Here is a 17,073-nt window from a genome sequence, read left to right as displayed (position 1 = left end):
TTGGGTCGTCCTTCTGAGAACACGAGGCTAGCTGTTATGGAAGGGGGACTGGGGCCTCCCTCTTCCTCCCCTCCCACTGAGCGACACACAGAGGGGGAGAACGCGTGAAGGGCGCAGGAGGACAGGACACACATGGGGCTTGTGTAATGTATCACTGGAGCAGGGGACTCTCTCTGGGCCTTGGACGGACCTCCTCTCATCCTCTCTATTGCATCATTCTACTGGACTGCTTGAGGACCGTCTTCTACAGGCATGCTGGAGCTCAAGTATTTCATAATGCTGAATCTTTCTTTGTAGGATTATGCACTTTTGCTGAATGTTAACGCGTATTGGGCTTTTTCTTTCCTTTGGCTGATTGTCATTCCATTTTTCTACTGCTGTGCCTCTGGTGACTCTTCTCATCACTCTCTGCCTGTGACCTGCCGGCGTCTTCTTCTTCTGTTTCTTCTATGAACTCTTTTCTGTGAAAGATCTGTGAACATTGTGCCGTGTCTGACCATGGACAGGCTCTGGAATTTAGCGCGTCATGTTCTGAGACTGACCCTGTTGTTGGAGTGAGCAGCTGATAGCCAAGCCTGTCAGTCAGCTCTCAGCAGCTGCGTCTCAGTGCAAACCTGAAGGGGCAAGCCGGCCACGGGTCAGGACAAAGTAGCAGCAGAGCAGGAGTGTTAGCTTAGCTTTGGAGGGGTGGTACCTCTCCTGGACACTACTGCCCCTACACACTTGTTTTTTTCTTCTGTGGTGTGACTGCTGTGCTGTTTATTTGTCACCATGGGGAACGTACTGAGTTGCTGCCACAATCTCTCAGGCCAACAGCTCCAACCCAAGGAAATGAGGGGTCCTGATCCAGAGTGGTCGCCGCTGTTGTCAGAGGAGAACAGTGACGAGGACTGCCCGTCCCCCTCTCAGGCCACAGGGGAGGCCGAGAAGTCCCCAGTCCTGGACCAGGGTCACGCTTTCTTCCCCGACATCGTCCTCAGCAGTAGCCCTGGGGCGGCGCTGGCGATTGCTGGGCACTCCCTACGCCCCGACCAGGGTGTGTGGAATCCCAGCTTTGTCCCGGACAGCAGTGAAGGAGTCCAGGCTGTGATCATGCAGCCGTACAGAGAGGAAGATTCGCTGCAGGTGGACCTGCACACTCTCTATGGGCCTGGAAAACCTGAGCACAACACAGAACTTTTCAAACAGACTGTGGATCCAACAGAAATGGACATTGATCCTAATAAGCACAACCTAGTGCTGATGGGCCATATGGACCAGAGTGTCGAGGGGGCAGAATCAGACGTATTACAGGACGAAGCCGCGGATGCTGGATGGACAGAGGGGGGCATATTGCGGCCGGGTCAGCAGGCGGCTGCAAGGACAACACACAGAGCTCAGCATATGGAACACAATGCTAATCAAAAGCAACAAGACGTGGGGCAGACAAGACAGGGTGTGACGGAACAGATGGAACTGAGAACCGGACAGACAGAATGGCCTCTGGAACATGGAGCGTTTCCAGATACGGTTGATCTGGTTAAAGAGAGAACGCTGCCGTCTGAGCACAAGTCTCAAGCTGAGCAAGGTGTAACGGCAGATCAGAATGTGGCCTTACAAGAGCTGGGCCTGGTGTACAATAAGGACCACAATGGAACTCAAATGCGTAGCACAGACAATAATCTAGTCCAGTTGGAACTGAATGGAGCGCAAACTAAAAGGGAATTGAAGACGATTGGGCAGATTGAGAAAGATGCTGCACAGGTCAGACAGAGTGGGGATCAGACAACTCACAGCCTAGTCCACCCCCAAGGAGCAGCTGCACAGTTATTTCAGAATCAGGACCAGGCCCTGCCAACAGATCAAGAGTTGATGCCAGTCTATCTGAATGTGTCAGATGAAGCACTACAGGGGGAGGAGCAGAAAGAGCAGCTGACCCTGTTTATGGTGGACAGACTGTTTCTGGCTACCCCACCAATCACAGGTATGATGTAAGCATGTTGTGACAGGCTTTTAAATCTTTTTTAAAGGCTTTTAAACCAGTTTCACTTTCAATCTAGAATTGATTCAATCAACAATATGCATCTCAGTGGACATGTATACACTATTTGTTATAATGAATTACATTAAGGAATATTAATAACATGAATTAGTAGCTTTGAATGTTTCAACATTGTGTACTCTGATTGATGAAAGCATGGCAAAATGCACATACAGTACATACACTTATGCAATTGCAGAGGCATTTGCACCCTCCTTTGCACTATTACAATCACTCCATTATCTTTGTTTCCTTCCACTCCCATGTTCACCCATTCCAGGGCCCTGTGCCAACGCCATGCGAAGCGGCCCCCTGATTCATGACCAGGAAGAGGGGGCCCTGGCCACATGGAAAGGGGACAGTGATGTGGGGCAGGCTGGCGATGCCAACATGGAGGAAGTGAGCCTTAATGAGGACACGTCATTCACAGTTAAAATCCAGGCCCCGGGCATCGAGCCAATTAACTTCCAGGTATTAAATCCTATTACTGTGGCAGTGTGCAGCCTCTAAAAGAGAGTGCCTGAAGAAGAGGCACACTGCTGTTCCGTTTATCAGACCCTACCATTTTAGCTATGTGTAAAGTATAAACCTCTGTTATGAAGGGTGCGCCAATATTTAAAGATTTGGCAGCAATCCAAACAAAAGCAATAGCTATGAACTTTCTACAAGAAATTATTCGTATTGCTGGTTGCAACTACAAGTACTCTAGATCTAATATCACTTTATACTGTGTAACTGTAAGAAATAAAAGCATGCAAAAGCTGGTGTAACAGGATTGCGATCAATTATTGACACAGTGTATAACTGCACTGAAATGAATGAAACTGAAACTGTAATAAAAAAATGATAGCATTTATAGTTTGCTCATACCTGTCATGCTTCTACTCTGTGTCCTTCAGGTGTCCTCCATGGCGATGGTGCAGGAGCTGAAACAGCTGCTGATGGACTATGAGGAGACGTGCCACCGCACCTGCTTCTCCCTTCAGCTGGACGGAAGCACACTGGACAACTTCACCCACATGAAGTCCATCAGTGGCCTGCAGGACGGATGTGTGCTCAAGACCATAGATGGTAGGAGTCTATGTAGACCTAGCAGACATGTGTTTGCAAGCCTGTCAGGACTATTGACTGGTGGTGATAGTGCCATACAGTAACAGTGAAATCCCATTACGAAGTGTCAGACTACAATATACAACAAATGGATATATACACAAAACAATATAGGAATACACATAGATGACCGAATAGATGAAAATGTGCACTAATAACTTCCAGACACAGAGGTGAAATCAGGCCAAGATATGTGATGCTGTTGTGTGTGCACAGAACCCTACACCGTCCGTGAGGTGCGCATCCACTTGCGCCACATTCGGAACCTTCTGAGGAGCTTGGACCCCACTGATGCCTACAATGGAGTGGACTGCAGGTCACTGTCCTTTCTCAGACTCTTCACTGACGCAGACATGAGAGGTAGGCTACATGGAGGTAGGCAGCTACCCTTTGGCTCATCTGGTAGAGCACGAGGCTGGAAAGATCACAGAAAGAAAGGTCACAATGCAGTCGCATTAAAGCTGCACAATAATCCTGGAATATGCAATATAGGCTAAGTCATAAGGAACATACACAAATCTATTGTAATGGCGTTTACAAACGGAAGTTCGGGAGGAGCGTGACTGAATTTGCCACGCCTCCTTCTTCAATCAGTCAGGTTACTTATTCTCAGTCTATCTGCCAAAGTTGCAGCATCCGCGTTACTCCGCTCGCAACCCAACACCTCCCCTTATACGGCTCCCATCTTCCATAGTTAAAGAATAAAGGGGTGTATGGCGGAATCCTGCCCGACTCCTGCCTGCACAGTCGACTCCGGCACGATTCCGCAAAGCACTTCAGGACCCTGGCCAGAGACTTCGCCACACATGCTCTTCTTTTATGCTTTTATGTCTTTTTATGTCACATTTCAGGATATGAACTAGTGAACCGCTGCTTGCAACTTGGCTTGTGCCAATGCATAACCAAATGACTTATGGTTTAAAGGAAGTGGGTACAACAATACATTTGATATCAGTTCACCATGTGCTGCTCTTGATTAATGATGCTTCCTTCTATGCTGTAGTGTCTGCTGCTGAGCGGGAACAAAATGACCTTTGCAGATAGTGGGTGTACTCTCTCACTGTTCATGCCACCTCTCCATGCAGACAAGCCCAGGAAGAGAGGCGACGAGCTGAAGCAGGAGAGCTGTGGTCCTCCAGATTACATTCTGCCAGGGAGCAAAGAGTGCCCTCTAAGCCCTCTTCAGCCAGCGGAAGAGGATGCTAAGGTAGGCTGCAGACACAACAGCGGAAAAAGTGAAAATGGACACTGATCCTGTCAACCATTCACCTGGTTACAAAAGGGGTGAAATCTGAATCATTAGCAGCAGTTCTGTTTTGCTGCTGCCATGTTTCAGAATGTACTTCCGAAGCATGGCTTACTTTGCTCTTCTGGAAACAAACACTTTGAACTTTGCAGTTGCTTTGCTGTCTCCTGTTTTGATAGACACTAATGACCTTCGTCCACTGGCTTCAGCCTCTGGAATTCCTTAGGGCCCTGACCATGAGTAACTGGAACCCCCCTCCAGGAAACCGGAAAATGCACGGAGACCTCATGTATCTGAATGTTGTGACACTGGAGGAACGACACTTTAGCATCACTGCCTCGGTTCGTGGTTTCTACCTCAACCAGTAAGTTGCTTAAAAGTCTTTCATGGTGCTTTTAAATGTGTATGCTGACTTTTAAATGTGTTGGATGCTTTGTGAATTTGTTGCTTGTGAAATTACTGAATCTTGAAACAGATGTACATGTTAGTGCTGTAGTGCTGTCATTAGTATTAATACATTTTTGCTTAACATAGGCTTACTCATTTTCTTAACAAAAAATGACAATTTTGAACTATTATAATATTCATAATCTGTAAGTCGCTTTAGACAAAGGTGTCTGCTAATTAACCATAACCTTAATAAACATAGCCATAACCATAACCATAAATAAGCAGAATCTTAAACTTATTTCAAATGTTGCCTCTCATTGTGTGTATATAATGTGGTGCTGTTTAAGGTCAACCAGTTTCAGCTTCAACCCAAAGCCAGCGAACCCCAGTGTCCTTAGCCATGATTTAGTGGATCTTCTGAATCACATCAGTCCCTCGTTTAAGAAGAATTTCAGTGCCTTGTTGAAAAAAAGGTGTGTCCAGTCTTCATTTGGTCAAACATAATCACATTCCAATATCTTTTTTTAACTTAAATGTTCCGTAGCAAAAAATATGGTATGTCTACTACAAGTCTGTGCCCATTACCCTTATCATGTTTTAGAGATTCATTTAACCTCAGAAATTCATTGATTCATTCATTTTCAATAATGCCGAGATTACAGTCACAATGAAAATAGTACACAATACAACAGTACGCGGTACTATTAGTGACATTTACAAATACACCAAAACAAAATAACCAATAGATGCTTTATAATCCTCTTGTTTAATTGTGACTTTGCCCACATTAGGGTCCACAGGCACCCTTTTGAAAGGTTGGAAACCCCTTTCCAGCTGTACAGCTGGACAGCTCCAAAGGTTGACCACTATTTAGACTCTGTGCGAGCCGAGGATGCCCAGACCTCCCGCATGGGCTATGAGGAACACATACCTGGACAGGTAGGGGAGCATCACCTCAGCATTTATACTTGTAGTTTAAATATTTATTTATCCATGCCTGATGGGGTCATCTGTAGTAAAATGCTTAAGATGAGTAGTGAGAGATTCAGAATTGTGGTACTGTACTGTTATCAGGGATGGATTACTGCACGGGCCTACCGGGCCCAGGCCCAGGGGCCCAAGGGGTCAGGGGGCCCTGAAGCCCAAGCATTTCCATGAAATCATTGCCTCAATATCAACAAATCAGGATGTAGGCTATGAATCTGATTGAATGAAAGTATTGGCCATCCCCAAAATGCACCAGAATACAGGAAATCACATCAAACAAATTAAAAATGTTCTGGGGGAGGACCCCCAAACCCCCCCTCCTACATATGTGACAATTAGTTTGGGGCCCTTAATACATCTGGGCCCAGGGGCCCGAAAGTTCATAATCAGTCCATGACTGTTATTGGTGGGTCACACAGTGTTTTTGTGTGTGTGGGGTTTTGGGGTGTCTGTAGACACGGGACTGGAATGAGGAGCTGCAGTCCACCAGGGAACTCCCCCGGAAGAACCTCGCTGAACGTCTGCTGAGGGAAAGGGCTATTTTCAAGGTGAGCACTTCACACTTTGTCTTTATGCACTAGGAATGAATATTCACATGTGCTATATGTTGCTCTCATTTGAATCCACCCTGGTACTATCTTATTGTTTTTAACCCCTTTAGACCTTGAGATGATATTCATTGTTGATTACACTACATACTGTGAATAATAAAAGTGAATTGAATAAAATTTGAAATTGCATATTTCTTTCACAATCTGTCTCCTGTTCTCTCTCTGTCTTTATTTCTCAAATATCTCTCGTCCTCAGACAAACTCTGACTTCGTTACTACGGCAACACGTGGTGCCATGGCCGTGATCGATGGCAACGTGATGCCCCTCAACCCTGGCGACGAGCCGCATATGCACATGTTCATCTGGAACAACATCTTCTTCAGCCTGGGCTTCGACGTGAAAGACCACTACTTGGAGCAAGGTGGGGACCCCGCTGCTCACTCTGCACCCACAAATGACCTCAAAGGTGTCCGGGCCTACGCTTCCATAGATGCGGAGGGGCTCCATACCCTGGGCACTGTTGTGGTGGATTACCGAGGCTACCGGGTCACAGCCCAGTCCATTGTTCCGGGCCTGCTAGACAAAGACCAGGAGCAGAGTGTCATCTATGGCTCCATCGACTTTGGCAAGACCATTGTTAGCGATGCCAGGTATTGAAGAACATTAAGAATGACTTTTATATCAGAGCAAAGTGATAAATCAGATACAAATCTATTGATTTGTTAAAAGCATCTGCCATTATAATTAAATACACAGCAGATAGAATGTGAGATTACTTGATCTTGTTAGAGTCTTTGATGTTTTCATTTAGGTGCTGATAAAACAAATAAATTAAACATGTGACCCCCCCTCCCTTCTTAAAGGTTTGTGGAGCTGCTAGAGAAGACCAGCAGGCACCTTAGGATCCAACGCCACCTCGTTTTAAACAAGAAGGACGAACGTGTGGAACTGTGCTCCTCTGTGGAATGCAAGGGCATTGTGGGTAATGACAGACGCTTCTACGTCTTGGACCTGATCCGTACTTTTCCGTCAGACCTCAATTTTCTCCCCTCGGTAGAGGAACATCCACCAGAGAGCCAGAGACCCGGGTTCCCGCGTCAGCACAGGCATCGCTTGGTGTGTCTGAGACAGGAACTGGTCGAGTTGTTCATCGAGCACAGGTGAGGAGTATTACCTGATCGACTCCTACTGATACACTCACTCAACTCTGTAGCTAAAAAGTGTCATTTTAGTAAATAAAGCCATTGGCTTTGCATTATGTTCAGACATCTGAATTAGACAAGTTGCCTTGTTAAGCACTGGAGTAAATGCTGCCAGCCCATTATCAGGGTTGATAGACAAGATAGATTTTTCTGTCTCTGAATGTGCTGAGAAGCGACATAATGATAGACAGAAACCATTTAAATGGTTTCAGCAAACTCATGATGGCTTGCTGGCCCACGAACGCGCCTGAAACAACAGTCAGACAGTGCCAGTTAGAAAGTGTTGCAGTACAAAATCAATTCACAAGAATGCCATCACTAAGATGGTGTAAATATGAGGTTGAATTACGAGGACACCTGCAAGTGCACTACTAACTGAACAATCCCATCCTATTCCAGGTATTATCGTTTCTTGGAGATGGTCAACAGACGAGATGGACCATCTACAGCAACAGGCAGTGAAGATACGGATATGCAGCTAATAACTCTAGATGACAGCGCCTCTGTTGCAGCTGAGAAACAGATGTTCCCTCTCAGTGATTCTGACCCAGATTTGTCCATTGCAGGTACTGTAAGAGTCCTGCTTATAAGGTATACTTGAGTATGATATGGGTAATTTGGGGTGGGACCATCTTGTCTGCTTAAACCCCCAAATATAGACCAGCAATATCCAAAGCAGGAGAACAGTGTATAGTGTTTTTCACTTTTTCTCTAAGAGACCTGGCCAGAGATTTTAAGGTAGCCAAACTAAATGTTCCTTTGTCCATGTCCCCTTGAAGGTTGTGCTGACAGTGTGCTTGCTGAAGCCTGTAAAATGGTGGGATCCACAAGCACAACATCCTTTGACATCCGTTTCAACCCCAATGCCTTCTGTCCGGGTGGGTATGCTGAATCTACTGTTTGCAAATGACAAACGGGGGAAACTAACAAGGTGTCATCTGTTTTCGAGAAACAGTGTGTGTGTGTGTGTGTGTGTGTGTGTGTGTGTGTGTGTCTGTGCCTGTGCCTGTGTCTGTGTGTGCACGCATCTTTGTGTGTGTGTGTGCTTGTGTGTTTGCACCCTGGTATGTATTTGTGTTTGTGTGAGTGTCTGTGTATATAATCTGTTATCTTTGTGTATTTGTGTTTGACCTCCATAGTTGTGCGCTTCCCTGAGGAACAGGCTGCGAATCTACAGACACAGAGGCTCTTAATCAAGGAGGCCGCTGCCTTCCTCATCAACACACAGATCCCAGCCCTGGTATGTGCAACACCTTCCACACTAACTTGACCTCCCCCATCTGGCTGTCACTTAATCCTCAGAGAGAGTGTTTCTGTGCAGGTCAAGAGCTGCATGGATCACACCACCTTGCCGATGGATGGAGCCACCCTGACTGAGGCTTTGCATCGTCACGGTGTAAATGTTCGCTACCTGGGCACAGTAGTGGAGGCCATAGAAAGCATGCCTGAAAGGGAAAAGCTTGACTATGTCCATGTGAGTTCGCCTTATGCCAGAGTCATGAGTAATGTGTACAGTGTATAATGACCATCATACAGTACATACAAGTGGAAAGATCTGCACCCGCCCGTCATGTGCCATGTGTACACTAGGACACAAGAGCAGAATAGAAGTTAGCCATGACTTTATTTGTCTGCAGAGGATTTCAGCTGCTGAGCTGATCACAAGATGCACAAAGCATCTATTCCGGACATACTTCCAGGTAAGAGCTTATCTTTCTGTGGTCATGCAAAATTATTGATAGCAGAGTGAGACATTATTCACATTTGTATGTGTGTGTGTTTGTGTGTATGTGTGTGTGTGTGTGTGTGTGTGTGTGTGTGTGTGTGTGTGCGCGTGTGTGTGTGTGTGTGTGTGTGTGTGTGTGTGTGTGTGTGTGTGTGTGTGTGTTACATATATTCCTCCTCAGGCAGTGGAGCCTTCCTCACTCTCCGCCTCTGTTGCCCATTTCCTCAACTGCTTCTTGAGCTCGTATACAGACACCACTGGACCCCAAACCACTGAGAGGCGCCGGAGCAGACGCAGGAAGAGCCGCGTGTCAGGAGCAGCGTCCGCAGTGGCGACCAGTGGCTCGTGGGTGGGCCTCACCTCCAAGGAGCTGTGGAGGACCATCTCAGCAGAGGCACAGGAGTACTACCACTACGCCCTCCAGTGGTGAGAACCCTGAAGTGTATCTGTCAATACAAACAGACTCAGTTCAGCTTCACAGATTGTGGCTAAAAGAATGTACTGACATTGAAAATGTATGTCACATTTGATTTTAATACCCATAACTAACGATTGCATGTATCTGAACAGTGAGTCTCATACACAGCTTGCATACCATTGAATATGACAGTGGGGTTACAGCCACACAAACATCACATTTAACTACTGAGGTGTAAGTGCTAGATGATGCAAGCACCTTAAGAACATTTTCTGTAAAATCATTTATAAAATCATTCAAATGTCACATGATGGAATCACATCATGCATTGCCCTCTCAGTGCCCTCTACCAGTGTCCTGACAGTGTGCTGCCACCTGCTGGTCATATGTATCAACTAAGTAGAAGAACGTTTAGTCCGCACAACAGAATCTGCTCCTTAGCGTTTTTTATTTTCATGTCTGATGAAGGGCTGGGGCCCAAAACGTCACGTGGTGATATAGCCTACAAATATAAAACGCTAAGGAGCAGATTCTGGTGTGCGGACTAAATGTTCTTCTACTTGCTTGTGCCTTCCTGTCCAGCACCCAGTACTCAACGACTCGGATGTGCATGCTGCACTCTTGAACTCTCATGCACATATGTATCAACTAACCTCCATTTTTCTGTGACCCAGTGAGAGTGTGGAGCAGGCGGTGGAGAAGTACAGTGTCCAGAGAATCACGCTGCTCAGAGAGATCGCCATTAAAACAGGCATCCAGGTGACCCTGCCCTCCCATCTCTGCATGACAGAGCATCAGTGGTGCAACCCTATCTCGTCATGAATCAATTCCAGTGTCATGTTAAACAGTGATTGTCTTTTAAAGATGACCTTTCAAACCTAGATAGATAGATACTTTATTGATCCGCAGGGGAAATTCAAGAACTATGTATAATCAGATAGGATAAGATTTTCTTATCTTTAATTATGACCATAAGAGCAGAATTTTACATTACTGTTGCATCCTAATTGTGCGCTTAGTCTCTTACATTGAAACGTTGGTTGTGCGCTTACATTTCATTGGTAGTGCATTGCTGGCCAGTTTCATTTTCCCTGCATATTCCTTAGGTCCTACTGAAGGAATACCACTTTGAAAACAAACGCAGTCCAACATTCACAGAGGAGGACATTCTGAACATATTCCCTGTAGTGAAACACATACGGCCCAATGCTTCTGATGCAATTCTCTTCTTCCAAAGTGGTCAGACAAAAGTACAAGAAGGTACGTAGAATGTAATGTCACTGTTGTGGCAAGATGTTCAGTGTGCAACACCACAACGTGGTTTCTGTAATGGTGCTGTTCTTTTAGTGTTTGATTCCCTTTAAAGGCACAGCCCACAATTCTTATCATGTACACTCATTGCCACATTTCTCCTCACATTCTTTTAGCTGTATATTATAATTGTGCTGTAAAGAAACGTGGTCATATACAATCATAGCCAATCGACAGAATTGTTTCAGGAACACTGAGGGGAAGGGTGTATTTGATTGGCTGTTGAGTTCAAATATGTACAATCTTCCACCATAACTACATAATTGCATAATTGCAGGCTTTTATTGTAGGATGAGGTGTAGGAACTGTTCTGCTGGTTGGTTCTGTATCCAGCTTTTACAGAACCAAATTAAAAGTAAATAATACTAATGTCATTGTCTGTCTGCATGTGTGTATGTGTGTGTGCGTGTGTTTGTAGGACTGTTGAAAGAAGGATCTGAGATGATTGCTCAGGCCCTTGGCCTCTTCACTAATGTGTACGGAGTTATGCATGAACAGATCTGTGCCTGTCTACGACTCCTGGGACGAATCCACTACATCCTGGGAGACTATGCTGAGGTGTGTGGATTCACTGGGCTCTTGACATTGGGAAATTAAAATGAGTTTTATTTGAATGTTTTATGAATGCAAATTAAAAGTGTGTGTGTGTGTGTGTTGACCATCATAGGCTCTAAACCACCAACAGAAAGCTGTCTTGATGAGTGAAAGAGTATTGGGAATTGAAAATCCTCACACAGTTCAAGAATATGTAAGTCTTTTATCATTGATAGTCACATTTTTATGTCTACATACTCTTTCATATGGTAATGAATTTGTGATACTCTCCATAACAAAGAAACAACAAACATTCTTTCATGTAGTGATATATGGTCATATTCTTCAGAGAAAAGACTCCAAGTCTCTCCGGTTCACAGTTTTGTCCTTTCGTCCCTGTGTTCAGATGCACCTGGGCCTGTACTGTTTTGCGGGAGCGCAGCCTGTGACGTCCCTGCGGTTGCTGTACCGGGCACGGTACCTCATCCTGATGGTGTGTGGGGAGGACCACCCGGAGATGGCCCTGCTGGACGTGAGTGCACACCACGGGGAGCAGCCCCTCACACATATCCAGCTGAGTTCTTCAAAGCAAACGCAACACAACAATGAAATATGCTGTTTTAAGTTTGTGTCCATTGTATGATGGTGTTGTTTTGTGAAATCATATTGAGAGCTAAAATAAGAGGGTCTGTCTTTTTGGAATATTCTATGATTTTACACTGACATTGGGATACAGTAAATGCAAAGACCAAATTTCCCTCACAGGATCAAAAGAGTTTATATACTTATACTTACTTAACTCATTTTTTAAAACAACATTGACATTTAAAAACATCTGATAAATTGATCTGGCAAAACCCTACAAATCTAATGCATTCATATTTCAAAGTAGAATGCACTGAAATTGCAGCATTTATCTTTAATTTTACAATACATGTTAGGGGCAAAGATGCAGATTGACCTTCCTTTGACTTGCGTAATTTAAACAAAACCAGAGCAGTTTTGCTCCTCCTCTAGCTGTTGGAGTAGGTGTAGAGGGTTCACAGTTCAACTTCAGTCTGTTTTTAGATCTATTCCATTAATTTTTAACATCGTTGTTGTTTTTGCAACATTTGGCTCAATTGCATTGTTTGCCCCCACTACTGTTTCTGTGCAGAGTAAGATCGGTCTGGTGCTGCATGCATTGACTGAGTATAGTCTCTCCCTGAGGTTTCTGGAGAATGCTCTGTCCATCAACATCAAGTATCATGGACTCTCATCACTGAAAGTGGCGCACAGGTAAAGAAATCTTTGTAGAGGCATCAGGGATGTGAGGGAGAGTGATAACGATTTGGATTCACTTAACATATTCACTTTCAAAGCATATGCGTATGAATTCAGCAGATTTCATTTCCGATAAAATATTTATTTATTCGGATTTCCTGTTTACCTGTATAGTATTATTTACCTATTTAATTGTGGTCATATTACAACAAACTTTTTGGTCACACACATTCCTCTCCACTACTTTTGTCACCATGCAATTCTCCACTGTTGTCTTTAGCCATTACTTAGTGGCCAAAGCATACGAGAGCAAGGGGGAGTTCCGCTCTGCTCTCCAGCATGAGAAAGAGTGCTATGCAGTTTACAAGAAACAGGTGAGTGATCCTTATTACAGAAAAGCCCCTTATATCTACATTTATAAGACCTTTTTTACTGAAATTGTAGAGATGTCATACTGTACTGTAATTACAAAGCCAAATGTTTTATCTATTTACCTGTGGCGGGACAGGTATTTTCTGTGATAAATAAAGAACTTCATTGGTTTTCTGCAGCTTGGAGAGCACCATGATAAGACGAAGGAGAGCTCAGAGTACCTGAAACACCTGACTCAGCAAGCCGTGACCCTGCAACGCACCATGAACATGATCTACCAAACCAGCCATGATACTAGCATCGCTCCACTACATGTTTGTTGCTCTTTTTAAAAATTAACTATGACCTTCAAAGTGTGTGTGTGTGTGTGTGTGTGTGTGTGAGAAGGAGAGAGAGGGAGCACCATAAACCTACACAAAGTATAATGTCTGTTGTGTTGTCATTCTGTGCTTTGGCAGTTGGACCCTCCAAGCAGGATTTGGATCCTAGAACAGCTAAATCTGATCAGCGGAGTTGTTCTCATCCCCCTTAGGTATATAAAAGGATTTCTTATATTGTGTACATGTATGTCCACAACTGGCACACAGTTTTGTGTGTGTGTATGTGTGTGTGTGTGTGTGTTAGGGTGGTTCACAAAATAAATTTTCACCAAATTTTGCCAGATTGCGTTTTGACTTTTTCCAATTGGCATTGTAGCAATTGGCATTGTAAGTATCTGTACCAAAAATGAAGTCAGTTGCTGCACATTTTGGGGTGGCACACTTTTTCACAATATTGATACACACACAATGCATGATATCCGGATAAAACCATTGCATATGCTGCATTGAAGAGCATTGGACGACCTTTGTGGTACCCGTCAGAAGAACTTGTCGCCCTGGCATTTTTTGATGCTCAGCTCACTACCATTGGTGGTGGTGAGTGAGGTCCCCCCTTCCCTGTGAAGCGCTTTGAGTGTTGAGAAAAGCGCTAAATAAATGTAACATGTTGTTGTTGTTGTTGTTGTTGTTGTGTTGATGCTGAAGACAATGCTGAGAAATCTTGAAAGACGCCCTGGGAAGATGCTCAAAGACTTGATGCCAAGTCTTTCTTCCACAAGAGCAGTACAGCTACCATCTCTGGCCTCGTCACTCGCTGCTCAATCCACTTCTTTGAGGTTCTTACTGAAGGCCAAATGGATGGCAGAACCCTGATGATGTGAGGTCCATTCTCACAGATGAGAAACTGCGTCAAAAAGTTAATTACTTGAAGGTCATCAACGACAGCGCAGAGAGAGGCATTGCCCTTATTAAATGCTGTCAACAATCTGTGCGAAACAAAGACCAAAAGCAATTTTTGCTCCGTGTTGTGCAAGGACACATAGATAAAGTATCAAAAAGAACAAAGTCATCATACAGGGAATAGTGTTTGAACTGTTCTGATGTTCTTACTCATTTAGTATAAGTACAGGGAGAGATTATTAATGACCATACTTATCTTTTATTTTGTTCAAGTTTCTGGTTCCTGCGAAAGTTATGCATTCTTAGGTTGAGCAATTGTGAAAAAGTGTGCCACTCTTTACTGGCGTCCTATTGGCTCAATTTTTGGTACAGATGTTCAAAATGTCAATAGGAACCAGGCAAAATGCGATCTGGCCAAATTTGAAAAAAACTTTTACTTATACCATTATATTGTGAACCACCCTAGTGTGTGTGTGTGTGTGTGTGTGTGTAAGTGCGTGTGCGTGTCCATATCCACGTGTGTGTGTGTGTGTGTGTGTGTGTGTGTGTGTGTGTGCTGTTGGGAATATCAGGGGGAAGTCAGAATGACACTCATCTGAACATTTATTTGTATGTGATTTTTCTGTCATGGCTAACCTGAGTTTTTCTCTCCCTTCATTCATTCACCCAGTAACAAAGATCTGGAGAACCTAAGGGACCAGGCACTGAAAACTCAGTCACTGGCAGCCAGGGCTTGAAATCAGACAGCAAGAACCTCCATAATTACAGTGCCCCCTGCAGGGTTTGAGATTCAGTGCACATTTGGGAGAGTGTATTGCTTTTTATTCATTTTTTTTTCTTTTTAGGTCTACAAGTTTCAGTTTCTGTCAACTTAATTGAAGGGTTTAGTAAACATTGAGAATGCAGTGCATAAACAAAACATTACATGAGGAGGTGTTATGTTATAGATTGGGTGACATTACTGTAAAACATGGCTGAAAAGGTGAAGAAGTTTTCCAAGAATTTGCCATTACTATACTTAGGAGCTGTTTAACTTTTTGATCATCATGGGCTGTTCTTGGGATTGCAGGCTATGATTAAGGGACAATTTCTGCCCAGAAGAACATTGTGGTGATGAGTCGCTCAAGAGCCCTGAATATTAGAATGGTGAAATGGTGGAAGGCATATCTTTGAACTTCTTTAAATGTTTATTTTGAATGTATTATAACGTCTAATTAATTAGTATTGCTACAAATATGATACATGTGAGTCTGTTGTCTGAAAGGATTAATGTTAAAGATATTCAGTAGTTCATCTAATGAACAGATGTATGCCTGAATACAGATTTAATCTAAAATCTAATTCTGCTGTTACTTTTTTAATAATTTTGTTCTTGTTTAATTCCGTTGTTGGAGTAAAACCCCTTTCACACCATGTCTGAAATTTCAGACGATATGTTCGCACAGTATCATGCAAGGAATTAAATACGTGTTCTTTAGTCTTTACAAACGAAGATGAAATTTGTTCAGTCTCGATTTCAATTTGCGTAGACTAATGAGAACAAATGCATTTAATTACCAGTGTGATTTCATGTGAATATTTTATCCGAAAATTGGGACTTGCTGTGAAAGGCTGCAATGTAAGAAATTCATTTACTGGCTCCTGGGAGTAAAAAGAAGACCAATTAAATGGTTTATTTGGGATGATACACTGATGTCCTGTGAATGTTTTTGTGTGATAATTTTGTCTGATATTGACCAAGATCTCTTTTTAGATTTCAGCATGGAAGGATGGGATACTGGGATGCTGGGGGGAAGGGGGGGGGGGGTACCTATGACTGTTTTCAGTTTCCAAAAACATGAGTTAAAATAATGAATACAAGACCTGCAATACCTGAATTAACCACAAGATGGTGCAAAGAGAGGCATGTTAGGGTGACGTTGTCCTACTGTACAGAAAAGCACTGAAACACAATTGATGACCTCAAGACCTCTCCATGTTGTGGTGTTGGTTGCTGGTTGCTGTTGTAGGCCTATGTTGCCAAAGTGTGCATGGGAGTGTCCTGAAGGCTATCAACGATGGCGTCTTTAGAAACAGGACTGGCTACATTCACATAGTTGACATACTGCGTAAGACAAGTCCAAGCATGGAATTGTGGAGTAAAGAGTAGAGTAAGTGTAAAGTGTGTGGAGGAGAGGTCAACAGAGATCAGTGCTTATCAACATTGTTTTCTAGTACAAATACATATGCTGCCTGCATGCATGCATATCCTACTTTTATTATGCAGTTTAAAGTAGGCTATGTCATCACACAAAATTGATGGAATTGCAACTTAAAATTTCATGAGCATATAGGGTCTAACAAATGTAACACACGCACACACACACACACGCACAGAGTGTGGCATCCTAGGGGCTTGCAGGAGCAAAAGTAGGGTAATTAATCATTTTTAATGCAGCTGCAATTTAGTGCATGGAACTATTGCAAGCCATTATACAATATATTGTTGCATTCCTTCGAGGAGAGACCAGCTGTTGTGTTGTCAAAGGCTGAAATCTATATCAAGCAGGCAATCAAAGCAGCAAAGCATTAATTTTATATTATATTAGGTTACTGTTAGACATATTCTGATGACAACTAGGCTAGGTCTACTGTGTTTCTTATTCAATATGTTGTTGATTGTTGTGGATTACACATTAGATGTAGCCTACCCTAATTTAAATGAGGACTTGAAGGTCGTATG

General features: G+C 43.6%; 1 protein-coding gene across 1 annotated transcript; it reads left to right on the top strand.

Moving 5' to 3' along the window:
• The first annotated feature begins 771 nt into the window (after positions 1–771).
• Positions 772–15,088, top strand: LOC143112595 (clustered mitochondria protein homolog). Its single transcript, XM_076274882.1, has 27 exons — positions 772–1,963; positions 2,301–2,491; positions 2,920–3,091; positions 3,347–3,490; positions 4,216–4,337; positions 4,586–4,740; positions 5,114–5,239; positions 5,558–5,705; positions 6,209–6,301; positions 6,561–6,955; positions 7,169–7,465; positions 7,907–8,073; positions 8,287–8,385; positions 8,647–8,747; positions 8,829–8,981; positions 9,145–9,207; positions 9,415–9,659; positions 10,326–10,410; positions 10,758–10,911; positions 11,381–11,520; positions 11,630–11,710; positions 11,903–12,028; positions 12,653–12,774; positions 13,040–13,133; positions 13,311–13,445; positions 13,590–13,663; positions 15,022–15,088. The coding sequence occupies exons 1-27, from the start codon at positions 772–774 to the stop codon at positions 15,086–15,088; spliced, it is 4,941 nt and encodes a 1,646-aa protein (XP_076130997.1).
• The last annotated feature ends 1,985 nt before the right edge of the window (positions 15,089–17,073 follow it).

This window comes from Alosa pseudoharengus, unplaced genomic scaffold (genome assembly GCF_046254945.1).
Source record: "Alosa pseudoharengus isolate Yale_2024_CS ecotype anadromous, Long Island Sound unplaced genomic scaffold, YU_APseudo_1.1 YU_APseudo_1.1_scf_8, whole genome shotgun sequence".
Taxonomy (NCBI): Eukaryota; Metazoa; Chordata; class Actinopteri; order Clupeiformes; family Clupeidae; genus Alosa; species Alosa pseudoharengus.
The sequence above is the reverse complement of the archived record's forward strand: the minus strand, read 5'-3'. Positions and strand labels throughout refer to the sequence as shown.

Bases quoted from the DNA above. Each gene is read 5' to 3' on its own strand.
- LOC143112595 (XM_076274882.1), top strand. From the start codon at position 772: ATGGGGAACGTACTGAGTTGCTGCCACAATCTCTCAGGCCAACAGCTC. The intron at 6,302-6,560 runs GTGAGCACTTCA...TCTCGTCCTCAG, and splicing joins GGGAAAGGGCTATTTTCAAG to ACAAACTCTGACTTCGTTAC. The intron at 11,521-11,629 runs GTGTGTGGATTC...TGACCATCATAG, and splicing joins TCCTGGGAGACTATGCTGAG to GCTCTAAACCACCAACAGAA.